Consider the following 27,697-nt stretch of genomic DNA (forward strand, 5'->3'; position numbering starts at 1 on the left):
TGAGCTAGAGACCAAAATCCACCCCTGGGCACTTTCCAAAAAACTGGTCAGATTTCACTGTAAAGATATGATATGTCCATGTTGTGTTTCCCGTCGCCGGCACTAGGCCTACGCACCCAGGTGAGGTACCATTTTTATCAGGAGTCTTGGGGGAAGACAGAATAGAAGAACAAGTGTTATTGCCCCTTGTCTTTCTCTACATTTTTATCTTCCAAATGTAAGACAGTGTGTAAAAAATAAGTCTACTTGAGAAATGCCCTGCAATGCACATGCTAGTACAAGGACCCCGAAATTCAGAGATGTGCAAATAACCACTGTTTCTCAACACCTATCTTGTGCACATTTTGGAAATACAAAGGTTTCCTTGATAGCTATTTTTCACTCTTTATATTTCACCAAATGAATTGCTGTATGCCCGGTATACAATGAAAACCCATTGTAAGGTGCAGCTCATTTATTGGCTCAGAGTACCTAGGGTTCTTGATGAACCTACAAGCCCTATATATCCCTGGACCCAGAAGAGTCCAGCAGGTGTAATTGCTTTAAAAAATCTGCCATAGCTGGAAAAAGTAACAGAAGGAAACATGGACCGAAATGGCTGTTTTTTTCAACTCAATTACAATTTCTTTTTGTTTCAGCTGTTACTTTCTGTAGGAAAACCTTGAAGGATTTAAACAAATGACCCCTTGCTGAATTCAGATGTTTCTGTACTTTTCGGAAATGTCTAGCTGTCCGGGATCTACCATTGGGTTCACACCCATTTCTGTCAATAACTGGAAGGAGGCTGAAAGCACAATAAATAGTAAAAATGGGATATGTTCCAGTAAAATGCCAAAATTGCGTTGAAAAATGTGATTTTCTGATTCAAGTCTTCCTGTTCCTGGAAGCTGGGAAGATGGTGATTTTAGCACGACAAACCCTTTGTTGATGCCATTTTCAGGGGAAAAAACACATGCTTTCTTCTTCAGCACTTTTTCATATTTTTCCAAAAACAAACCGAAATTGCAGCTATTTTGGCTAATTTCTTGGTCTCATCCAGGGGTATCCACACACTCTGGGTATCTTTGGAATCCCTAGGATGTTGGAAAAAAAGGACCCACATTTGGCATGGATAGCTTATGTGGCTAAAAAATTATGAGGGCCTAAGTGCGAACAGCCCCAAATAGCCCAAAAAAGGTTCAGCACCGAAGAGGGAAAATGCCTGGCAGTGAAGGGGTTAAAAATGTAAAAATGTTTGATGGGGGTTCACTTTAATGATACTTTTTAAGTGTATACAAGTAATTTAAAATTTGAAATACACAAAATCACTTGTTATTTGTGCACAATTCCACTCTGTAATTTGTGAACGGTTTTAACAAAGTTGTTAGATACACTCTTGAGCCACTCTCTTTGGAGATCTCATGGAATATCAAAGAGCCTCTTGGAGACTAATGGAGAAGAGGCACTAGGCTTTCCTCGTTTGACAATGTGAGTGTTTAACTGTTTTGTGTACTTGTGAACTGGTAATTTGTGTAAGTTGCCTTTTTTCTTGCACACAGTTTTGATGAATGTATTCCTTTATTTGCTGTTTTATGCACTCCTACTGGGTATTTGCAGTAATTATTTTTTTGGTGGTTATAAAATAAATTAAAATACAATACAAATAAATAAATGACTTGCCTAAAAATTTAACCGAACAGCAACACCCTAGATAAGCCATCGTGATTTGCTCTTTTCTCTTGTGCTAAGGATAGTGCTGAAAATATGATAAAAGAGGTTATTTTCTTCTGCTTTTAGGGACGGGAGACAGTTAACAGCAGGATGAGCGTACCAGTGGCGACTAGCAGGCCTTACAGCCAGATAGCCACCATGAGGCGCGCATTGACATGGTGAAACATCCCGCATTGCTATTTGCAAGAGGCATTCCACAGGAGCAGCTAAGGGGGAGATGAGAGGAGGTCCACGACTGAAGACAAATGCTTCATGGGATGCCGGACAGGCAATATAGTCAAACTGTACTCCAAGGAATGCTTTGGTGGTTGAATGGCTACAATGCCAGATACACTGACCTGCTCTTGGAGAGAGAGTAGTTAAGGAGTGGCTGTGTGTGTGGTGGTGCAGATTTAGAGGTGGCTGATGATCTCAGCCTTCAGCATAATCTGCTAGTGCACTCAAGGAAAACATTTGGCATCTTGTCCTGCTTCCTTCGGTCTCACCTCTCCTGAAGCAAGAATCTTCTTAGAAAGCTCCCTTGAAATCGAACTAATAGGGGTGAGCAGATGTAAGCACTAAAGTTATGATAGAAGGCATAAAGCTCACTTTTGTGATACCTACTCTGACCCCATTTCTAAATGCGGATAAAAGTACCATTGCATATATATTTGCTATTCTTGTTATTGCTGTTACCTTGACCAAATATGGGTTTTATGGATAAACAACAAATCTGATAAATAACTGTAAACCTATTTTATTAAAGCCCTTTTAAGTAATGGTTTTGCAAATTTTAGCATGATGTATTTTATTTGCAACAGAGAAATGTTCTAATAAACTTCTTACAAGTAACTGAAATTCCTTTTTTCGTTCATCTTATTGTCTTGTGTGAAGACACATTGTATTGCTTACCAATTGAGAACAGTGATGACGCATATTAGCATAAATGTTTGGGCTAGAGAAACGAACGCGGGAAGAGTGAGTAAAATAGTACTCACTTAATGGAAACTCAAAGCAAGTGCAGAAACTAGCCTGTTGAGTTGGAGTTGTGGTGAATGTGCTAGGGATCCAGCTATAGAAAGCAGGGTACAGGGTCTTCTATGTCAAAAAGCCGCCCAACAAAATGTTTGAATCTTTAATAAGTTGTCATTCTACTAGGCACTTCAATCGTGTATAAAGAGTTGAAAAGCATGTGTCAATATTTCTCTAGACCTCTAGCAATAGGAGAGCCATGAAACACACATACTTGTGAAAACCATACGAGAATACACATAGAAATATACATTGCATGGAACGCTGTAAGTGTCTTTCAGAGCAGGCCTATTGCACCATAGTGCAAGGGTGATTGTGTTGGCGCTAGGCTGCCCATTGCATGACAGCACAGTGAGAAAGGACAGGAATGCATCGTATTTTATAAATACAGTGTGCTCCTGCACTTTCAAATTGGCATAGGACAGAGCAGCAAGAAGACTTGTGTTGCTGCATAATGCAAGTTCCCCATAAGTAAGCTCCAAACTGCCTCTATGATGCTGGATCCCAGCTGTAGGACACTTCCTGCATAGATGAAGGCAATACTATGGGCAAGACCAGGGCTGAAGCAGACCTAGAGATGGCAGTATTGAAGCAGAGTTAAAGCTAGCAGGGCTGGAGCAGGAGCAAGAATCCAGAAGGAGGAACAGACAAAATAGTTGATTATTGCACTCCTACAATGATCACAGGCCCATTATATGCTTTTGGACATGACCCAACTAAAAGGAGAGGATGGCCTCAGAAAAGGGACAACTTGAAATTAAGGGCTGTATCAGGACAGGACCAGCATAACAAGAAAAGACTGGTCTCAGAACAACAACCACATGATCCACATGGCAGGAAGGAGAAGCACCCAGAACAGAAATCACCTCACAGAAATAGGCTCACCATACAGAAATGGTGCTCATGTTTGGTGTTCACCTTGTAATAGAGTTTGTGTTTGGCGGCCTTCTTAGAAAAGAGTTTGTGTATAGTTTCATCTCAGACTATTTAACCTGTACCTGGCTGATTCCTGCTCTTACCTTGCTGGATTATGAGGTTGCATATTTCATCTTTACAATATGCAGATAATACTGCTTTACAGGTCAAAACCAGCATGGGTCTTCAAAGCGAACTGAGCACACTCAATATTTATTCCAAAGCAAATAAGATTGTCATTAACATGGAGAAGAGCAATGGTGTAATCTCTGGAAAGGAAAGAAAAAGTGTGGAAGATGGTTGTGGATGGCATATATGTCAAGAGAGTTGCCTCAGATAAGTATTGGGGCTTTTAATTGCAAGAGCCATTAGGCCATCTTCAGCATCTCACTCATCTTACTAATCTTGAACCAAAATCTTCCACGATATCTTTTGCCTTATACAAATTATTTAAAGACTTGTTGGGCCTGTGGTTTGTCCTGATACTTAATGTAGTCATCAAAAAAAGTCTTCCTTTACTAATGCACAGCCGTGAGGCTATTCCAGAAATGTTTTAGCTGGCTTGATCAGAAACAATGTTGTCTTTTTAGGTTACTGTCCCATTCTTCGAGTTCCCTATCACGTAGGATTTCTCATTTTCAGTAGCTCTACCTGGAGTAACAATTTGAAGCAAGGCATTAACATCCTTTTAGCCACATAAGTTTGGAATCAAAAAATGGCACATACTGTTTTCAAAAAAGGCACTGGGGAAGCAATTTGTTCTATCAAGAGAAGCCAACATAGCTAGATCTTTCACTTGGAGACATGCAGCTAAGCAATTCTTATTTGGAAAATAGGCTCCAAAATGATATTGTTGAGCTTACCTCTGTGACCTGCAAAATAAGTTACTTTAGGGTAAGAATAGGCTGTTTTCAGTAACAGGACTGCATCAGTCTTGGACCTATTACGCCAACAAATGTTATGTGATGTTGTTCAGCTTTGTAGAGTGCACTATCACACGGGAATGCATCCTGGCGCTTATCAAGAGTGAAGTTGGCCAACCCTAAGGCCTAGTGGGACTATTTGAATAACCAGGTCTTCAGCACCTTGTTGAGTTCAAGAAATAAGGAACAGGCTCTTATGTGAGGAGGAAGGTTGTTCCCTAATTCAGGAGTGATGAAGGAGAAGGATTGACTGCCAGATCTGCCTTTCAGTATGCGTTTGGTGTGTGCAAGTAAGAATGCAAATTACCAGAAGTGTCTGGAAGGTCTGTGAAAGCATATGTAATTTTCAGGTATGCTGGGCCAGTGTTCTCTAGTGCCTTGAAAGTCTGGGTGAGGCGTTTGAATTGTGGTCATTTGTGTATGGGGAGCCAGTGGAGCTTCTTCAAGCGTGATGTGAGTTTGGCGTGGTGGAGAGAGATTCTGTCTGCCAAGTTTAGAATGGTCTGTAGCCTTCTGGTGAGTTTTTTATTGATCCCAGAATATTCCCGTAGCCCAGGTTGCGTGTGATGAGGGCATGTGTGATGTTCTTCCAGGTGCTGATTGCCAGCCATTTGATAATCTCCCAGTATCTTCAGGGTATGGTGTAGTGTGGTTAGTTTTACGTATTCATTGCGCTTTAGCTTCAGGCTTTAGGCCTTTGTGCACTTTGCCCTGAATATATTTTATTCATTTGCTGACAGCTTAGAGCCTCTGTGCACTTTGCTCTACATGCTTTTTATTAGGCTTCGTACTGTTATTTTTCAAATAACCAGTTCTATGGTGTTGTTTTTTATTCATATCACACTGTTTTGCCTACTTCAGCACTGGAGTTCTCCATAACATATTTACTCTGTGCTTCAGTCAAGGATACAGTCTGGTACATTGCCGATAGACGTGGTAGGAGTTTAGACTTGGCATTCCTGCGTAGGGACATTTTGTGATCACGATGACATGTTAGTTATAAAATAACTTCCTTGTCCCAATACACGCAAGAGGGAGATTCCGACCAGGGAACCACAACTAGACGCTGACTGCCTCGTTGCAGATGCTGAACCGAGATCACAGGTCTTTGCTCAGGTATGAGGGCTGATGTCTCCACAGTGATTCTGACAGGCAAGCTAGAAGCTTAACATGCTGTGCTCTAAATAGAACAAGCAGAGGGAGAGTAGGAACTGTTAGACAATATGATAGCTTTGTTCTTATGTTTTACTCTCCTGGTGACTATTTCAATCCTACTGTGTTGTATCGTTCTGGTTATTGCGGCTCACGCGTTAATATCTAAAATACAGTTGTTTTATAAAAACATTCTATAAAACTTATACTGTCTTTGTCATTTGTATATGAGATCATATTGGAAATAAGAGAGTTGGTTTGGATCTGAGTGACCACGACTTCCCTGAGAAGTTCCAAAGATGTCATGCGCTCAGCTGCCTAATCATTTCTTCCCCCTGGGAGAAATGAGGCACTGCTAGTTAGCCGGAGCAAAAACCGGATTTAGGGTGACAGAGTTCTTTACACGTGGGTCAGACTCAGTCCCCCACACCGTTATCGATCCTGCTGCCTAGAAATCCAGGAGTCTCATTTAGGATAATGAGAGCCCACGCGACATGGCGCCGCCAACGTTTGGTCTGGCTCTAATGTTTAGGTCCGACTGACTCTCTTGGTCTCATATATATTTTGACTCCTCGGTTCCGTATACGGAGACGTCCGTGGGGCTGAGGGTTTCCGCCGCCACGGGATAGGTGCTTCCTATTGCTTAGTGGTTGGTTGTTCAAGCTTGAACTTTGAAAGGAAAACCCCGATATTGGTGTGCCTTCTTTGACCTAGAGCTATTTTTTATAAATGGCGAATCCTAATGTAGTGAATATAGCAATCAATATGCGTCACCCGCTCACAGGACATCTGTTGGCACATGGACTGACGGTCCAGGGGGGTCCAGTCACTTTTGTGGTAGATGCCCATGCAGCCTATAGAACTGAACTTTTTTATTCTTGGGTCGGGTTTCCAGCAGTGGATGGGGGTACAAATACTTTTCACGAATACACTGTTGCGAATGTCCCTGGACAATACAGGGCTTACGCTTACTTAGAAATACCTCTATCTTATCAAGAACACCATAATTGGCTTGATGGCGCCCTCCCACACACAGTAGCACAAGTTACGTTAGGTCCACTGAGTAATGATGGTCCTACCTGGCCTTTATTGGCTACATATACACCTCATCCTGCGGTTGCTCAATTGGCAGTGGTTGAAGTTCGTCGTTTATATACAGACTTAACGGCTACATATAGACGATTGGTTCAGTTTGTCATGCAGACACTAAATACAAACGCAGCGCGTGCTGCTCCGGCGCACCCACAGGCAGTGGTACCGGGTATTAATCCGGCCACTGTACACTCAGTGATGGGTAAGGTACCGGCTAAACGTGAGGAGACTCCATTTTGGCTGGCGCAGAAAATTAATACGCTGGAAGCAGTATTTCCCCATACGGGACCTCAGGATAAACATAGAATTTTGACGATGTGTTTGCCGTATGGGATGGTTCCTCCGGTGGACCTTTGTAATACCTGGGGCACGGTGTTTGCCGCGTTCTCTACACTACGGCACACGGTACACCGACATTAGCTAATTTACCGGATGTGCTTAAACAGATTCAAGATGAATATGGGGCTGCCCCTGCCTTGGATTTGGGCATGCAGTTGCTGGGCAATTTTGCCACAGTTTCTTCTATTATTTTGAGTAATCTCAAAGGAGAGGCAGTAGCACTAGCAGTGCAAATGAGTCTTCGGGATGTTCCACTGCTTAATCAGGAGCGGGAACTTCCGAGAATAACAGCGGAAACATATTCTAGTATTGGTCGAGATAGCCTAGGTGCTAGACCACAGAAACCCCAGATACAGGGTAAAAATAATAAAGATAATGCTAAACAGCAGCAACCTGAGGGTTCAAAAAAGCGCTGGGAAAAGAAACAGCAAACACCTAAAAAAGATGGTGGGCAGTCTCCGCAACCGGAGACCCCGCAGAATAAGTATAATCTCAGGAATAGGGATACTTTGAAGACGCCTGATAGATATCAATATACTGATACACGCCAATCTCGTTCCTTTCAGGACTCCTCGGAAAAGAGAAGTGAGAGAGGTGGGCAGTCAGAGCGGAGGACGGAGTACGTGAAACCGAGACAGTATTCACAACGCTCGGCGGAGGTTTCTATTAAACAAGAAGAGAAACCGCTGCAACAAAAACAGCAATTTAAAAAGAAGAAAGTGGCAGCTGTCTCAGTTAGACATGCCGCTCAAGAAGAGAGTTCTCTTGACGAACAAGACATGGGCGTTAGCACTGTTAGACAGCGCAGCAGAGGTCACAATAGTTCGCCGGAGTCTTCTAGAGCATCTGGAGGTGAAAGCAACTGATGACTTCTTACAAGTCGAGACGGCGGATATGCGAGTCTCTGATCCTGATAGAGTATATCAAGTGACTCTGCGATTGGAAGGGGACATTGACCGTATTGTACTCGCCATTTTTTGGGACCATGTGGTAAAATCATATGATGTTCTGCTGGCCGAACAGGATTGGCCACCTGACTTTGTTCGCGACTGCCCGGTTGGGGAGGAGGTTATTACACCTTCTTTCTCACCACTTGTTCCGAGAGAACTAGCGGAGTCCTATAGTAAATCATGGGCTCTAGCACAGGCTCCCGCCCTGTATAGAAATAACGTGGGGTGGGATAGACAATCACCTTATCATGTAATTCCAATAAAGGGCGAACCTCAGCCACAACCGCAGTATCCTATCAAATTTGAAGCAAGGGCATCGGTTAGGAACATTCTTACACAATTGGAGTACCAGGGTGTAATTGAGCCCTGTGTCTCGCCGATGAATAATCCCTTATTTCCGGTTGCTAAATCGGACCATTCCTATAGGATAGTGGTGGATTATAGACATTTGAATAGTCATACACGCACATATGCAAAACAGAATTCACATAGCGCAGCGCTTATGAATAATATCGTGCGTAAAAAATACAAAACAACGTTAGATGTCTCGAATGGATTTTTCTGCCAGAATATAGTGCCCGAAAGTCGGGACTATACCAGTTTCAGTGCGTTTGGCTCTCAGAAAAAGTTTTGTTGTTTGCCTCAGGGGTATAAGAATAGCCCAGGACTGTTTTCGGCTCGTGTGACTGAAATGGTGCACGAGTTGGACCCTGAAGCGTTATCATATGTTGATGACATATATCTGACAGACGATGAGATTCTGCAACATCTACGGCGTGTATCGTGCATTGTTGTGGAGTTTGCTGATATTGGCTATAAGTTTAATTTTAAGAAATCAAAGATTGCCTTCCTCAGCGTCATTTTCCTGGGATATGAGTTGTCGAGTGAGGGCATGAGCTTAGCGCCATATTTTTGGGAGAAATGTGCTTTATTGCAGCCTCCTAATACGGTTCGGAAGCTCCAGTCATTGTTGGGGTTTCTGAATTTTGGCAGAACTTACATTCCTGATTATGCGACGCGTATAAAACCCTTATACAAGTTGATTTGCCCGAATTTTTCGAGTAGATTTTGGACGATTGAACATACACACATACTACGAGAGTTGCAGACTGATCTCTTAGCAGTTAAACATTTACACACACGGGACAATAAGACACATTTAGTCATCAGGGTGATTCCTGAGGCTGTTGGGTTTACGCATGTCACCTTTAATGAGGGGGAGACAGTCCTGATTGCATACAAGTCTCACTTGTATTCTGCTGCAGAACAACGATTTGCACAGACTGAGAAAATACTCACTGCAGTACAGATGGCTGTTATTAAGGAAAGACCGCTTGCCCAGGGCCAACGCATCATTGTCGTTTCCCCGATTCTGGCCTTAGAGGCAGTTACAAAAGCGAGTGTTCCAAATTCGAAAGCTTTACACCCGCGATGGATACAATGGGCTACGTCTTTGACAGCCACTGATGTAGATTATGTATTTGACCCTAAACTGCAGACTCAAGAATTTCTTCAATATGAGATGGAATACCCTGTTCCTGCTGGTACGTTGCCTATTGACCAATATCAAGTGGTCATGTATACCGATGGCTCTGCGCAACCAGCGGTTGGGACTAAACAACAGTATTCTGCTGCATGTGCGGTGGTGAGCGGCACTATGGAGGGGGAGGAGTTCTGCCCCCGACATACTTATACTAAAACCTTGGGAGATTGCACGGCGCAGCTGGCTGAGCTCAAAGCTCTATTGTTGGCATTGGAGCACGCGGATCCGGCGATTTTAACCTTGCTGGTCTGTGACTCCTACTACTGTGTACAGTCTTTCAATGAATATCTACACTATTGGAAGATGAATGGGTTCAGAGATTCTAAAGGCAACACCATTAAACATAAAATGTTGTGGGGTAAGGTTGTGGATCTGAAAGAAACGCTTCCTAATGTCCATGTTGTGCATACACTTGGACACCAGTGCGTTGGAATACACGTTGCTGGGAATACTTTGGCTGATGAAGCCGCGAAATCGGCAGTGGCTGTCGCCACTGTGGCCGCAGTGACTCGTTCGAGTTCCAAACCAGACACAGAAATTTCGGCTGCCATAAAGGCTACGGCTGATGGCACGCCCTTTCCTAAAGGATTTCCTTCTAAATATAGTTACTGCTTGAATGGTGCGCTAAATGCTACTGTTACAATTCCAGGCATTGGTGTACGTGAAATTCCCAATAAAATTGAGAGACCTCGATTAATTTCTGCAGCACATGAGAGGGTGGCTTCTGCTCATGCTGGGGTGGCTGCCACGATTTCACTTTTACAGGCTCATTACTGGTGGCCTGGTCTCTATAAAGAGACGAAGCAATATGTCCTTTGTTGTGACGTTTGTTAACAAATTAAAGCGTCGTCGGCTAGACGCCCGCAGCAGACGCCCCTTCTGATTTCAAATAAACCATTACAGTGTGTGTACTTGGATCATTGTGGTCCGCTGACACCAGATAGTGCATACAAATATATATTGGTTGCTGTAGATTCGTGCTCCAGATTTGTGTGGGTATGGCCACAACGCTCGGCTGATGCTCGAACTGTTATTAAAGATTTGCGCATCTTTGTCGATACATTTGCAGTTGGGCTTTTCATTCGGACCAGGGCCCTGCTTTTGCCTCTAAGGCATTCAGGGACACCATGGCTTAGTTGGGGGTCCAACTCCAATTCTCGTCTCCATTTCATCCCGAGGGAAATTCTGTCGTGGAGCGTTTAAATCGTGATTTAAAGCAATCCTTAACGGCCAGGGTTATAGGTACGGGTCGTGGTTGGCTAGCCCACCTATATGGAGTACAGAGAGCACTTAATAACTTGCCTAGAAGGTCACTGGGGGGTCGTACTTCATATGAGTGCCTGTTTGGAACACAAATGTATGTTCCTGATCTAGATGGTCCTGGTGTGGAGGCGGCAGATACGCCCATTGACATAAATGATCGTGTCACTGTTTTGCAGGATTTACAACAATTCCGTGAAGATAACTCTTCTGCCAGTGCTGCCTCCTCAGGAATTAAGGATGAGCCAGTAACACCTACTGGTTGGATACCCAGGATTGGGGATCTAGTGCGTGAAAAGGTCGCAGTTAAAAAAGAATTTGGTCCTTCTTATTGAGCACCTGTCCCTGTGTTGGGGATAAGCGGCACGAGAACTGTGATTTTACTGCCGCTGCGAGGGACCAAAGGAAATCGCTTTGTTTCCATTGATAATGTCAGGTTACAACATGTGGCCGATTCTGCACAGCAGACCAAGAGGGACACCCAGTAGTTCCGGAATCCCTCTCACTACTGGGGAAGAAGTACCGCTGCAGGTGATTTTCACCGACACTGTTTCCTCTCCGAGCTTGGGGAGGGTGGATGATGATCTTGCGATTGTTCCACCGACGACGATTAATATGGATTCTTTTGATCAAATTGCTGTACGTTCTACTGATGTTTCTGAACATGTGGTTTATAGCGTGCCAAGGCGAGAGCCTCCATCTGCTTCTTTGTTCACAGTTGCACCTTTTGCTAGAACTGCCTCTGGCTACTTCAACGACGCTGATAATGATGAGTCCGGCTCCTCGTCCTCGATGTCTTCTGTCCACGGTCCACGACGGATGCTGGTTTGGCTTAAACGCACATATTTTGTTTTTCCTTGGAACTATTTGTGGCTGTTTTTGGCAGTGATGACTCTTTTATTATGGTTGGGAATTGTGGTTACTTTTTTTCTGATAATACATGGTAATTTTCTTCTTGATCGATCTGACATTGAGCACGTGGAGACTGTGTTAAAACCGCATTTTTAGTCTCATATGGTTCGAAGAGACTTGTCCACAGTAAACATTTCTGCAATACCAATTTCGGATGGGATTGTGTGGGACAAAGTAATGTTTGATATATATGGTCCCACTGAATTGATTCAAATACCGTATGTCCTCAAGTTATCAATGAATGATATTGTTATACCTGGCATTGTTTCTGATGATTGGGATGTGAAGACAGTAGCTTCTATGCTAACAGATTTGCAATATTATACTGTCTATGACGATGAAGATGCTTACCAATTTAGAGATAATCATGGTGACATGTTTTGCTACAACTATTATGGACACCACTTTATTCATAAAGCTAGTAGCCCTAAGTCCATATTTAATTATGTGCAGTGGGAACATTGCTCGACTCCTCCACAAGGGAGTTCGAAAACGTATTATGATAAATTTGCATATTTTTCTGGGCATGATCAACGAAATGCTAAGTCTTACTATTTCAAAGTTGCACAGTATTCTAATAAGCAAATGTTATTGACCGATACTAAATTACTGTATTCAAATGTGTTTGTATCTAAACTTTCGGTCGAGGGGTATGAATACTGGTTTAAAACTGTTGACTTGAAAAGTGTTTGGGGTTCGAAAAATTGGCAGATGCAAGGCAGGGACACGTTATTTAGAGCATGTATTATCCCTGTGCAGATGATTTTCCTCAATGACACAGTACAACAGACTAGCTGTTTGGGCTTAGCGACAATCAGGGAGTTGAATTTGCCTAATATACCTGTCCCTTCTAAATTAAAAAATTGGCAGCACTATGTGAATGCTACTTTTAGTGAATTTACACATTGGGTCCAGAATGATACGCTTAACATTTCATCGTTGCATCCAGGCGGGTGGTTATTATGGCCTGTAGACACTAATAAGTGTCATCAACGTTTTGTCACCTCTTCGGGGGGTTCAGGACTAGTAGGGCAGACCCTCGTTATATTTCACCAGAACATGCTGATATTATAACTACATACAGCGTGGGGAAGCTTTGTCAGCAATGGTTGAAGTCATCCACGCTGGATGCAGTTAAGTCACATCTCAAATTACTGTCTAATGATACTGATTTACAAGATTTTTTGTCGGGTCCCAAAGTACCACGGAAGAAAAGGTTCTTATACGAAGTTTATAATGAGATTTGGAAGCTTTCACAACAAGAGGCTGCAGCCCGGTTGAGGCAGATTGATCAGGAAAACCTGATGCAGACTTTGTCCGTTGTTGATAATGGCATGCATACCCTTTCTGACCGTGTTTACACGATTGACAGCATTGTTTCCTCTGCCATTGACATTATTAAATCGGACATGTCTTCTTTATATCATGGGCAGAGTCAGACGCGGTCCATCATGCAGCTGGGTTGGACTCTTCAGACCTTGAAGGCGGGTCGCGTTCCATGGCAGCACGTTCGTGCCAGGGAGATCTTTTTCTCTTTTAATTTGACTCGTCAGCAACAACTGATGGCTAAAAAGGAAGCGACATATGTTATGTTGAATATTGAGAAATTAGAGAAACTGCCTTTCACGGTGGCTGAGATTCCGTCAGCTGAGTGGTTGATTCATGGGGTTATTAATTTGCCTATCTCCACTCTGCAATTTACTTCTTGTTTGAAGCACGTTCCGGTGGGTAGATATGAACTATTGGGAGACAGTTACATACACTTGGTGTGGGAGCTTCCCTTTCAGTGCAGATGTGTTAATGGTTTGAGGGAGGTTTTTCTTAGCGGCAGCGAATGCGAAGCTTCTGTCAGCCATTCAATGGTTTGTAAACAGCTGTCCTTGCACGGGGCGTGTAACGCTTCGATTGCTAACTTAGCTTGTTATCTGAAGGGAGTTCCAGTCTTGGTTATTAAAAACACTTTCCAGGTGCTTTCTAACTGCAGTTACATTGTTCTTAACAGCGAACGCTGCTGTGGCATGCGTGCCGGAATAGTTTACATCGTCGTTGTCAACAAGGCCGTTAAGTGCTGCGGGAATGTGTTGTTTCCCCCCACTCAAATTAGGGAGGTAGCGGACATCTGGCCTCATATTGCTACTTCCAAGGTTGATTTCGACAAGTTGATTCGGCTAAAAGCTTTATTGTTTCAAAAGCATGTGGCCCTTACATCTGCTAGCGAGACCTACGCACTTCAGGTGGCAAGGTCATCGGCGGAGATACAGTCCCTTTTGAATACTAACTTTCCAAGTCACTTCGGTGAACTTGTGGGACGTATATTTAATGCATCCAGCACTGCTGGTATTGCACATTTTTTCAAAGCTGTTGGTGTTGATTTTACTCACACCTTCTCTTCCATATTCGGTTTGATACCTTCGGCTATACATTCTATTTTCGGAAGCATTTTTGGGGGTTTCCCGATTACTTTGGCTTTATTGGCTGGAGTCTTGGTGTTGTTGCTATTTTTTCGCAATGGCTGTCCCATCACGACGAGATCCTGTATTGCTGCTCCCGTCAGCACAGCTGTGTCGTGAACGCATGATGCAGCATTTTGGAGCAACACTCCTGGGACATTTGGAGTGTGACTGGTCTCTGTCATTCAGACCGGTTTTGAATTGTGTGCAACCCGTCTTTCGATGCCTTTGGTGCTCATTTGAACATGCACTGGCTCTCTGTCTCTCGCTGCAGCGCCCTCCAATGGTCGATATTGATCTGTTGATGTTCCCGATTAGGGCTCATTCCCAGACTTGTGCACTACGGATGCGCTTGCTTCGTGAGGCGGTTTATGAGATTCCCTTTCTGGAGGAAGATGGTATTGTCTCTTTCATAGGCCCTGCACGGGGTGCCGCCCTGAATGGTTTTGGGGCTTTGGACCACACCTGCTCCATGGTACTTTGTGGCGTGGATCTTCCGGTATTGACATACAGTGGAGGCCTTTGTGCACTTTGCCCTGAATATATTTTATTCATTTGCTGACAGCTTAGAGCCTCTGTGCACTTTGCTCTACATGCTTTTTATTAGGCTTCGTACTGTTATTTTTCAAATAACCAGTTCTATGGTGTTGTTTTTTATTCATATCACACTGTTTTGCCTACTTCAGCACTGGAGTTCTCCATAACATATTTACTCTGTGCTTCAGTCAAGGATACAGTCTGGTACATTGCCGATAGACGTGGTAGGAGTTTAGACTTGGCATTCCTGCGTAGGGACATTTTGTGATCACGATGACATGTTAGTTATAAAATAACTTCCTTGTCCCAATACACGCAAGAGGGAGATTCCGACCAGGGAACCACAACTAGACGCTGACTGCCTTGTTGCAGATGCTGAACCGAGATCACAGGTCTTTGCTCAGGTATGAGGGCTGATGTCTCCACAGTGATTCTGACAGGCAAGCTAGAAGCTTAACATGCTGTGCTCTAAATAGAACAAGCAGAGGGAGAGTAGGAACTGTTAGACAATATGATAGCTTTGTTCTTATGTTTTACTCTCCTGGTGACTATTTCAATCCTACTGTGTTGTATCGTTCTGGTTATTGCGGCTCACGCCTTAATATCTAAAATACAGTCGTTTTATTAAAACATTATATAAAACTTATACTGTCTTTGTCATTTGTATATGAGATCATATTGGAAATAAGAGGGTTGGTTTGGATCTGAGTGACCACGACTTCCCTGAGAAGTTCCAAAGATGTCATGCGCTTGGCTGCCTAATCATTTCTTCCCCCTGGGAGAAATGAGGCACTGCTAGTTAGCCGGAGCAAAAACCAGATTTAGAGTGACAGAGTTCTTTACACGTGGGTCAGACTCAGTCCCCCACACCGTTATCGATCCTGCTGCCTAGAAATCCAGGAGTCTCATTTAGGATAATGAGAGCCCACGCGACAATGGAACCATGAGGAGGTGATGGTGTTGACTTGGGCAGTCATGTTGAGTTTCTGGTTGATGATGACCCTGACGTTCTTGTGGGTGTCAGTTCTAGATGTATTGACTACCAGGTGGTATCCCACTGTAAAGTATTCTTCCCTAAAATCCTGATTTTGGTCTTGTTTGTTTTCAGCTTTAGACAGTTGTTTTTCATCCAGTGTGCGATTTCATTCATGCAGGCATTGAACTTGATCTGGGTACTGGGAGTATTGTCCAGGAGGGAGGGAATGAGGTGCGTGTCATCGGTGTAGGAGGAGACATTGATGTTGTGAGAATGGATGATGCTGGCTAGGTAATCATGTATGCTGTGAAGAGGGTCAGGCTCAGGGGGGATCCTTGCTGGACTCTGCAGATGACGTTGCAGGCATCCGAGGTGTATGATTCCAGGCTGGCTGACTGTGTCCTTCCAGTCACGATCGAGCAGACCCATCAGAGTCCTTGTCCTTGGATTATGATGTCACGTAGGTGTTGGTTAAGGATGTGGTTGGAGACCATGTCAAATGTCATCGAGAGGTCCAGGAGGATGAGAGCTGTGACTCCTCTATCCAGAGTCATCCGTGGCAAGAATGAAGGCAGCTTCCATACTGTCAATCGAACAGAATTTGTATGACTCTACTAATCACCAGTGAGGGTATCCAGGTGCTAGGTTACAGGACTCAGTCAAAAAGCCAGGTCTTAAGTCTCTTCCTGAATTCCACCAGCGAGGGCAATGTCCAGAGGTGGAGGGGAAGGCCACTCCAGGACTTGGCGGTGAAGTAGCAGAAGGAAAGGCCTCTGCTGTGGCTTGAGCAGATGTGCACTGTCTGTACGAGGGTGAGGGTGGTTGTGCGAAGGTCTCTGGATGGTTGGTATAAGTTCAGGCAGTGGTTGATGTATGTTGATCCTAGGTCATGGAGGGCTTTGTAGGCATGTGTCAGTATCTTGAATTGGCATATTCCCTGGACGGGGAGCCAGGTGGAGGCTCCTAAGGTGTGGGGTGTTGTGGGTCCCTTTGGGCAGGTTGAGGATGAGTTTGTTCACTGAGTTCTGTATCGTCTGCAGTCTACACATAGGTTTGGTGGTGTTTCCTGCTTACAGTGTGTTACCATAGTCCAGCAGGCTGGTGTCTAGGTACAAGTAACAGTTTTCCTCGTGCCAATGGGGAGCCATTTGAAGATTCTTCTGAGCATGAGGAGAGTGTGGAACCAGAAAGAGATGACTGCGTTGATCTGTCGCTTGATGATGCACTTGCTGTCTAGGATGATGCAGAGGTTGTGGGAGTGATCTGTCAGTGTGGGAGAGAGTCCTGGTTTGGTGGTCCACCATATGTTGCTCCAGGGAGAGGCGGTTTAGCCGAAGATCAGCACTTTGGGCTTGACAGTGTTGAGCTTCTGACATTAGGTCTTTATCCAGTCGGCGACGTTCTTCATGCAGTTGTGGAAGATGGTCTTCGTGGTGATGGGGTCTGCTAAGAGCGAGAGGATGCTGGGTGTCATTGGCGTAGGTTATGATGTTGAGGTCCTGGGTTCCGACGATGTCAGCTAGATGTGTCATGTTGGGTTGAACTTTGAGGGATGCCGCCGATAGTGCACTTGGCTTCTGAGATGAAGGGAGGTAGGTTGTGGTTCGGTCTGAAACCAATGGTTGTGTGGAGCTATTGGTCACTGAAGTATTCAGTGAAGCGTCTGTTGATGATTTTCTCTAAGACCTTGGCCGGGAATGGTAGCTGGGAGATCGGTCTGTAGTTGGCAAGCACTGAAAGGTCCGCAGAAGATTTCTTCATCATTGGGAGGACAGTTGCGTGCTTCCAAGCATCTGGGAGGGTTGCAAAAGAGGTGAAGGCATGCCAAATGGTTGTTAGCATTGTGCTGATGGGTTGCAGTCCTCTGGAGTAGGTGTGGTGAGGGTAGGAGTCAAATGGGGCCCATGAGTGAGTGGACGTCATGGTGACAGGGGTTTCTTCGGGGGTAATAATGGGCCATATGGTTACAATGGCTACCAGTTTTGCAGTTACAAACATGAGACCATTTTACATGTCTTTCAATGTGCCTAGCATCTATAATAGAACACACAATGTATTTGAAGCCAACAATTCTTAAGCTCAATACACCCAGCTCTTTTCTTCCCAGGCAAACTTGATTTAATTGGAATGATATGCCATCATTAGGTGGTTTTGATAAATTCATGGCAGTGGTTAATGATTTGCTCTTGGTTTTTCTACGCTGATCATTAATTCTGTTTAAATTTGCCGAAAACAATTAGATTTTAGTTTATGCTCTGGCGCATGGGTGGCTTTGAAGAAATTGTGTCACACCGTTATATTACACCTGGGTTGCTGTATTGTTTTCTCCGTCTGCACTCCCCCTTGATTAACTTGATTTATAGATTATGTTTAGAGGCCGGAAGATTACATTAAATTGGAAAATTTGAATATTTTAGATATTTGTACACTGAACTGTTGTTTTTAATATTACGTTGAGATTATTTTTATTAACTGCTCAATAAAACTGAATCGACTTGGCTGGTTTCAACAGTATGGGCATCTGAGCAATCTACTGAGGAGACGGAGTTCAATGAACACACAACGAGAAATGAAAATTTAGGGCGTGCCCCATGTTGGGGAAAGCGACAGCCTGAAAGATATAAAAGGAGCAAAAGGTGGAGAAGGGACTGTGCAAAATCAAAGGTTAAAATCACCCAAAACAGATGCATGATCTACACCTAATAACTCTGGGCATGAGTAATCAGAAATAAAAAATACATCCGCTATTAACTCATCAAGTTGCTTAGTAATTTTAAAGAAAACATTGAAATAGCATGCTGGTATAATTTAAGCAAAATAAAAAATAAAAACATTCTTAAGTGCATACTCCAATATATCACACACAGTTAAGTAGAGATGCAGTGGGATTTATGCCAGGCCCTCTTCCCTGCTTCTGCCACTGAGCAATGGAAACTAGGGGAAATATTCAAATGCCATGTTACTAGATCGTTTTTACTTAAGAAAAAGTAATTCTTTCTAAGCAGGAATGGATACGCACATTTGTAATCCCACATGACGCTGTAGACGTTCACGATAAAGTGGATGCTTAAAGCACTGCTGGGACTCATGGGAAGATAACATTGACATCTGTTTCTCTAAAGTTACTAGAAACTCAACACTTTTGTGGTACAAACTACCACTAATTACATAGACGAAGTGAGTTCAATGATACAGGTGTTGAACCTTTAATAGTTAAGACACACTTAATAATATCTACAAGAGCACTTACTCAGAAGTTTGCAGGCTTCATTGATTAGTTTCAGTGTTATTCCGTCATCATACGCCGTGTAAGTCATAAACGTGTCTTGAACATCTGCTTTCATTCTAGAAAAAAACCAGAACATTATTGTAAAATAAAAAGCAAAATAGTCCTAGTCATTTGAACTTAATGTGTTTAGATTTCCTTGAAACCATAACGCTAGCAGAGGAGACCACGATTTTGTCTGCAGTGTGAATATCTATGGAGCACAATCCCCGAGGGATGCCGGACAACTGTGTCTTTTTGGGATTAAGGCGAAACAAAAAGACAAAAAGGATGAAACTATTCTGACGCGTGCACATCCTTGTGTTTTATGTATTGAGGAGTGTAGTATTAGACCACAAATACCTGTAGCTGAATATAATGTGAAAGAACTCTAACTTACTAAACTTTCTAATATGAACTGTAACTAGTCAATTTTAAACAGGAAAGTCACTCCTGCCACCTCCCGGCCTACCCAACAACTACATGCACCCTGAATGTTGGTCTGTGCAGCTCTCACTATGTCATTTCATATTTAGGGACATATTTACGAGCCCTTTGCGCTGCTGTTGTGTCACTTTATATGACGAAACAGCGGCTCAAACCTTTAAATCCTGCATATGAGGCCACGCGAAGCCGCTTTGCGATGGAGGAAGGCAAAGCAGCACAAATCGCTGCGCTGCCTTACTGTGCGCAAGTGAGGTGTTCAACGTATGTGTGGTGGGTGTTCCCGTGCAGCACCCATGGATTTTGACGCTTCTTCAGACTTACGCCAAAAATGTACTCCTCCCAAGGGGTGGAAATACGAGGAGAAATACCTTTATTTCTCATTGTTACTTCCTCTTTGCAGCACACAAGAAAAGAGGAAAAAGCCTTCCATGATCCTAGGTTTGTTTCTGTGCAGAAAGTTGCCCCTTCCTGCACAAAAACAACCCTGCCTACAATGCGGAAGCCCTTGCATTATAGTGCAAGGGTGCCTGCGTTGGCGGTAGACAGCCAAAAAGGCGCAAGTGGGGAAGGACAGGAATGTGCTGTATGGTATAGATATAACGCATTCCTACCCTTTCCCTTTGACTCAGGGCAGCGCAGCAAGTTGATTTGCAACAAAAGCCCATACATATGGGCCTTAGTTTTATGATGAAGCGAGCAAATACTCCAACATACCCAGTTCTACCCAATTTCACATATAGGCCCTGAGTTATGCTTTTTTTGCACCGCATTACTGTCATTTATTGACGTAAAAGCGGCACAGACTTACAAAATACAATTGTATTTTGTAACTTTGCGCTTCTTTTGTGTCAAAAAATGACGGTAATGTGGAGCAAAGAAAGTATAAATCAGGGCCATAGTCTCCATTAATATCAACATTCTGTAGTGTGTCTAGCATGTAGCTGTGCAAGCTTTTCTCACAGAGTGGATTTAACCACAGCATTCTAGGAGGCCAGTTACCACACTACAGTCCCATCTACCCTCAGGAGTAGCCTGTGAGTTGCATTGTCTCAAGCTTTCAAGGGATATAGGGGGTGATTCTGACCCCGGCGGTCACGGACAGCCGGGGCCAGGGTCGGCGGGAGTACCGCCAACAGGCTGGCGGTGCCCCGCAGGGAATTCTGACCGCGGCGGTTTTGCCGCGGTCAGAAAGGGAAAACCGGCGGTCTCCCGCCGGTTTTCAGCTGCCCTATTGAATCCTCCATGGCGGCGCAGCTTGCTGCGCCGCCATGGGGATTCTGACACTGGGCTGGCGGGCGGCCTTTTGGCGGTCGCCCGCCAGCCCAGTGCAAAAGCCAAAATACCCTCAGCGGTCTTTCGACTGCGGAGCGGTATTTTGGAGGGGGAAGTCTGGCGGGCGGCCTCCGCCGCCCGCCAGACTCAGAATGACCCCCATAGAGATTTGTTACTATCTCTTTTTACAGTCTTTGATGTCTCCTTTTTGTCTCTGCCCTCCTGTATTGTTGTTTCAAGGAATTGTTCTAGATCTTCTGGCTTGAAGAATGACGTATGTCTTCCAGCGACTGTGATAGCATTGTGGAAGGTTCCAGTAGGCCATAATGGATGTTCCATTTCCAAAGTTGGGGTCATAGTGCTACATATTTATTTCTTTGTGTCATAGGATCTGATTAGACGTCTGCCATCATATAGACTTTTGAATCTTTGAAATGAACTGGTCCATTATGCTTTCTTGCCACAGTGATTAACTTCCTGGCCTGTTGGTGGCAAAGGAAATATGCAATGATTGGCTATGCACTGGTCTAGTTTCTGCCAGTCCTTAATCGGATTCTTAAGGCCTGCTGAAACGAAATTGATAGGCTGTTCATTTTGAGATGAATGATGTCAGTATGCCGAGAAAGTCATTATTTTCCACACACTCATGGACCCTAGAAAGCTAACACTGCCTGCATTCTCCGTTCTGTTGTGTTGAGTCAAGTCTAGAAGATGCCCAGGTCTGACTTCAAAGATGTAAGTTCATTGATTGTTGTTTGCATATCTTCTTTCACAGAGTTGGTTATAATTTTGATGGATGTTAGCTCCCTGTCCAGGGTTTCCAGCATGAGTTCCACCATTTGCCTAGCACTGGTTTCTGTTCCTCTGTCACCATCTCAGTGAAAAGTATTTGGCGGGATGATTTGGCCTTGGACATTTGATGTAGAAGAATATGGTGAAAAATAGGTTTTATTACTTTGCTCAAAACAGACTCCTTACAATTATTCCAGAGACACAGTGATGGAAACCAGTGACAATGCCTCTTGCTAAGTTCTTGTCCTTAGGTGTCACAGTTAGGGCATTGGGGAGAGGGAGAGTTATCATGAAATAATTCACATAGATTTCACTTTGTGCCCAAGAATACGGCAGCGTAGGCATCCCAGGAATCAACACTTCATATGTCTTTGTAATCCTATTCTAATACATGTTGTTACTTTTATGTCTGATTTCGACTGTCGATCTCTGCAGGTGATGTCCCACCCGGGCAAGTGGGCTTATGTGACCAGAACAAGTCAGTATAATTAAAAATGGCGAGTAAAACGTGTGCCTTCAAAGTGGTGGTAAGCCAGACTTCTATCTTGCAAGGGAGGAGAAGGCACTGGTAGTGTGTGGATGTCAAAGAGGTGTGTCTACTCCGAGTCAACCCTCAATACCCATGGGACTCAGATGTCATTACACCAGATACATGGCTTTTCCTTATGGGCAAAAGAAGGGAGCATGAGGGTTCAGTACATGCTGATGTAAATCTGGAGATTTCAATGATTTCAATGTCCATATCTAGTTCCAAAGAACTGGTTGCTGTTCAGACGTCGTGGAAGGAGAGTCTGCCTCCCACTCATAAGCCATGGCATCATACCGAGTGTCGGGCCCCTCCTGGCATCATTAGTGGACTGCTGTGTCCAGGGTGAAATCACCACCACTGGGAAGTGGTTAAGGGGAGGATGAAGTGCTGCACCAATCATAACCAGTCTGGCCAGGAGCTGCAAGCTGCAGTGGTTCCTTTCTTTTGTTAGATGTAAATAAGGTGAATCCCTCCACAACCTGGGACCTTATCAACTTTGCATTTAGTCTCTGCTACTCCTCCAGGCTTGTCTCAGCTTCTTTAGGCAGAGGATTAATGGGTACTTCTTGCCATGAAATCTATCTGTGATGGCGGTATGTGGCACATTAAGGGCAATGACAAAGACACACCAACCAGCCCCACCAGATGGGCATCACTGGGCCCGTAGGGTGCTGCATTATTCAGTGGGGTTTCAAGCTCCGTGACCCCCTGGACACCAGCGTGAGAGGACTCTCACTGCTCTTGTCATTGTCCTCTTGCCACCACTGAATCACCAGGGATGGTGCACACCTCTTGGATGCGGACACGCTCTGACTCCCAAACACTTAAACTATGACCACTCTGCTAGATTGTGGCATGACGTACTGGAGTACGCAGAGTTTCCTATGAATCAATAATCATACTGTTTAGAAACAACTGCCTACAGAAATCTATGTGATGGACTTTCACTTTTACTTTTGGGCTTCTGTATTTGTGTGCTATAGTATCTTCATTTAGTTGATTCACACAGTGGACCTCAGCATACTATCATTAGTACCCCAGGTAGTAGGGTAAATGATATTGTATAATCACCCACTCTAACTTTTGTGATTAATTCTACTTGCCCATAACTCTATACTTTTATAGAAGGTGCCATACCAATACACTATTACTGAGTGTTTTTGAATTTCATTTTAATCCTGATATAGGAATCCATACATAGCAAGGCACAACCTTTGACAAGAGAGAAGACCGTGACCTAGCTAAAAAGATTTAATGCATTATAGAAGAAGATTTACACCCATCACTCTATGGGATGGCAACTATTTCTGATTAGTGGATGTAGTGCCACGTCTTGTGCTATTGGTCTAGTATTATGAAGACTCATTGCACAGTTTGCTGTTATATACCGAAGAAGGACTTTGTCTTAAATTGTGGAACAATATAAATACAAATAAACTTCTTGACAGATTAAATATATATTTTATGAGCAGCCATCAAAGCCTCCTCCAGTAGATCAATAAGCTCATTATTCCCTTGATTGTATGTAGCAAAGTTTCTCATTTAGACACTTCTAAAAAATCTAAAGCAAACTTAAAACCCATAAACTCCTTCATCTATCCGCTCAGAGCCACTTCTATGAAAGGCATTCATTTTTCTTAAGCACACTTACCTTTAGATCAGCACATCCCTTACCCAGGGTTTCTAGCCAAAAACTTACAAATACACCAAGTAATGCTACTCTTAATAAATCCTCAACTCCACCTTTGATTGCTAATCAACATTATTCCTCTCTCCATCTTCAGTCATGTATGTGAAGAAAATATCATGGATACCTGACAACAGGGCGTCTGCCCAGATGATGCATTTTTACTGATGTTGCCTCCAAGTAAGTAAGTAAAAAACTATGAAAAATATCTCCCTTGGGAACCCTGACTTTTTCTGTAAATCCAATTCCCATTTGGAATGTTGAGTCTTCCTTGCCCTTTCGATACTACTCTGCTCAGATTACAGTATGGGAACATCCACACTCAAGATGATAACTGACAATAAGCTCCATGTATTTATTGGATAATGCTATTTGCTTCCTTCTCTTGCAGCTTGACCTCCTGGCAGCCTCTGTAAGGATTTTCCATGACAGAGTAGCCTGCAAGCAGAAAGAAAAACACTCTATGAAGAAAAAGCCCTTGAACAGTTTTCTTCCTTCCTGAGCAGTAGGCAGTTATTATTGTTGAATAAAAAGATAATCATTAAGCCACTAAGGGGCATATTTAAAAGCTTCTGGCACGGGGCAGCACTGCAAGCCTTCTTGCTGCACTGCCCTGCATTAAAAGAAAAGGGCAGAAATGTGCCAAATCTTCAAGATATGACCCATTCCTGTCCTTTTTTCCTTGCGCTGGCACACAGTGGGCTGCCATGCACCAACTCAGTCACCCTTGCACCATAGTATAAGGCTGTCTGCATTGCAGGGATGATTGTTTTTGTACAGCATGTGAATTGTGATGTTTGTGAGGGTTTATGGAGTTTGCGTACTCCAAATGAAGTTGTTGATGGAGTTTGCGTACTCCAAAGTTTGAGAGTAGGCAAGTCATCGAACTTCATGTGTGTGGCGCTTTGTGCTAAAAAATTGTCCACATGGTTGTTGTTATACGGGCCCTGTGAGGTCTAAGACTCCGGAGTATATTGAAAAGTGTGTGAGACACTTAATTTTTGTTGTAATTTGTCTGGTTAAATAGGTCGATCGGGCGTGGTCGACAAGTCAGAGCGTGAGTCGAAGTGAATGAAAGAATTTTCGACTGAGATCTAGTGAGTCTTATGTGCACAAGGACAGACCCACTGACTAGTTGAGAGTAAAATTTGCAAGTCGAATTTTGCTTGCAAATCAGGGAAACTGAGAAAGAAAGAATAGCTACTGGAGCGAAACGTCGTCAGTGAAAAATCTGTAAGGTTTCTGAAGCAATTGTGTTACCTTACCTGCAGTAAACGGACAAATTGGGTTTTTGATTTTGTTTAGTGCTCGCAATAATTTTGCATTAGTCTAGTGTGAATCTGAGTTTAGGAGGAAAAGCCGAAAGACTTTGTCAGCCGCTGTACGTGTGAGTGTGACATAATTGCAGCCGTGCTGAGATAGGTCGGCTAGTGAGAAGGATCGCGCACGGATTGGTGGACAACCATGAAGCACGATTGGTTGAGAAGGTCGATGAAAAGAATTCTGGGATTGAAAGTCACTTCCTGATTTCATTTAGAAAAACATAAAGGTCACAGAAATAACATTTTTCAAGGCTTTAAAGAGGGAGATACATATATTACAAAGAAGATAGGAGAGATGCACCGCCAGAAGGTACACCTGCTTACATTGTAATTGAAGAAAAGGGTGGTCCACCATGTCTTTGGCTGAAACAATGGTACAAAGTGACAGAGAAAGATGGGAGTTTAGCATTTTCTGCCCATGAAGCATTTAATTTGAGAAGCTTAGATAATTTGAGGAGGGTGCTATATGATTTGAAACTTCCTCCAAGACCAGTACAGTTCGAGGCATTAGCAAACTGGGAATTAGTAGCCAGACAGCAGAAGCAACAGAAGTTTGAGAGGAGAATGAGAAAGGCAGAAAAGACACAAGCAGAGGCTAGATGGGACAGCGATCAGATACTTTGGAGAACCAAGAATTTACAGTGAATTAAGTTGTTTCCTGCAATTACCCAGGACAGCGAGAGAGAAGAAAGGAAAGCTACCAGAAAGAAAAACAGAAGTCCCTCCGACAGTAGGGAGCGGAGATCAAAGGAGTCTAGGAGATCTTTAACACTTGAGGAAGAATCAGATGATGATGAGTTCATTTTACAGTTAGTGAGAAATCGTCCCCCACCATATGCAGCACAAGAGAGCGGTTCAAGCACTAGTGTAAACCCTTCGGCACCAACACCTGTTAACATGACGACAAGTCCAGTGCAGATTAATCCTAGCATGACACAGAGCCCAATGCAGAGAAGTCTTAATCTATCAACTACATCTGCCGCACAAAATTCAATGCCACAGCCAAATGTCCTGAGAATTTATCCAGATGTACCCATTATGGAATCTGCCACAAATGTAATAGTGCCAACAGGACAGGTTTTCCCGAAATCATCATTGGTTCAGACAGAGCCAACAACACTCTTACTGCCTCAAGTACAGTCACAAGCAATGCCAAAGTATACTCCTATAACAGGGACACAGACAGACATGTCCGTACTGATGAGTCAGAATACGGGAATTATGCACCCACAGAACCCAAACATTAGACCAAGTCCAGATGCTGTGTCTGTACCCGTCACCATTGGTACAGTCATACCCTTGTTTGCCCAGGGAAGTAACAGTACAAATGGACAGGGAGCCCTAAGTCAGAATTTAATGAGGACAGAGCTTTGACAGAACAGGATCACTGTTAGACTTTAGTCTTTTCGAAGTTATTGACACCACAGTCTCCAAATCTAGCTGTACAGCCGTTGCCAAATATTCAGCCCAAAAACCTTTCACTGCAAGGTTTGACTGCCCAACAATTGACTGACTGGTTAGATAAGATGAATACCTGGCTGAGTGCTCCTAGAGGAGAAGAGTACTTGAACTATACTAGACTACGGATGGAAGCAGGTGAGCTTATTGAAGGAACTACAGGTGTGAACAGACTTGAATCCTACACTGAAGCAGAATTGAGATAGTTGTGCCTGAAAATTTCAAGGGAAGCGAGCGAAGTGCATCTAAAGCTAGCAAACTTAGCAGAGAAGTACGGCATAGAAATAGAGGAAACAAAACACTTGAAAAGGAGCTACAGGTTAGATTTTGACTCAAAAGATTTCAAACACATGCAATCTGCAGGAATGAAGGCACACTTTAAGGAGTTAATCCAAAGTGTTCAGACATGGGGTGCATTAGTCATGTGGGAAGGCAGATGGGTAAAGAAGAGAGATAAAAGGAAAAGGGATTCTGCAAATCTTACTGCGAATGTGCAGCAGGCTGAGGATCCTGTAAAATTTTTACCAAAGAAAAAAATTCCAGGAGGGAATTTTGTCCATGTTCCTTGGAGCAGAAGTGACCTTCTGTCCTGTACCAACAATTATATCAGGTTGAGAGAGAAACCAGTAGAGTGGTACCAGCAGATAGACAGGTTTGTGAAACTTGCAAAATGCCTGTGGGAGGATTTGAACACTCTACTGGAGAAAGTAGTTCCAGCAGATTTATGGATTGAGTGCAAGAGTAGCACAGTTTGGCAGGCAAAGGAACCAGAGAGAGACCCGGCTAACGGTTCACGATCTCCCACAGTAATGAAAGACTACGATAAAGTGATTGAATTTTTGAAAACGGGAATTTTGCCCCAAAATATTGATTGGCAGACAATAGACAGGACAGCCCAGGATGCGAAAGAATCAATACATGCGTATTATGAGAGATTGTTGCAGGCATTTACGCATTACAGTGATACAGAGACAATTGAGCTGAAAGACATGATTCATTTTGTGTTCAGATTTGTGAAAGGTTTGAGACCTGAAATCAGCCAGATGGTTAAGAGTCATTTGATTTGCTGGCAAGGAAAACTGATTGATGAGGTATTGCAGTATGCAAAGTACTGTAGTGATGAGATTTCATTGAAGCAGAGAAAGTTGAAGGAAA

General features: G+C 43.5%; 1 protein-coding gene across 1 annotated transcript in view; it reads right to left on the reverse strand.

Moving 5' to 3' along the window:
- Positions 1-27,697, reverse strand: part of LOC138249586 (guanylate cyclase soluble subunit beta-2-like) — a 278,483-nt gene that overhangs the window by 240,246 nt on the left and 10,540 nt on the right. The window contains exon 3 of the mRNA XM_069203529.1: positions 19,021-19,115. Within this exon, the coding sequence (XP_069059630.1) occupies positions 19,021-19,115 (95 nt within the window). The remainder of the gene's footprint in view (positions 1-19,020; positions 19,116-27,697) is intronic.

The sequence above is a fragment of the Pleurodeles waltl genome, chromosome 8, assembly GCF_031143425.1.
Source record: "Pleurodeles waltl isolate 20211129_DDA chromosome 8, aPleWal1.hap1.20221129, whole genome shotgun sequence".
In the NCBI taxonomy this organism is placed as follows: Eukaryota; Metazoa; Chordata; class Amphibia; order Caudata; family Salamandridae; genus Pleurodeles; species Pleurodeles waltl.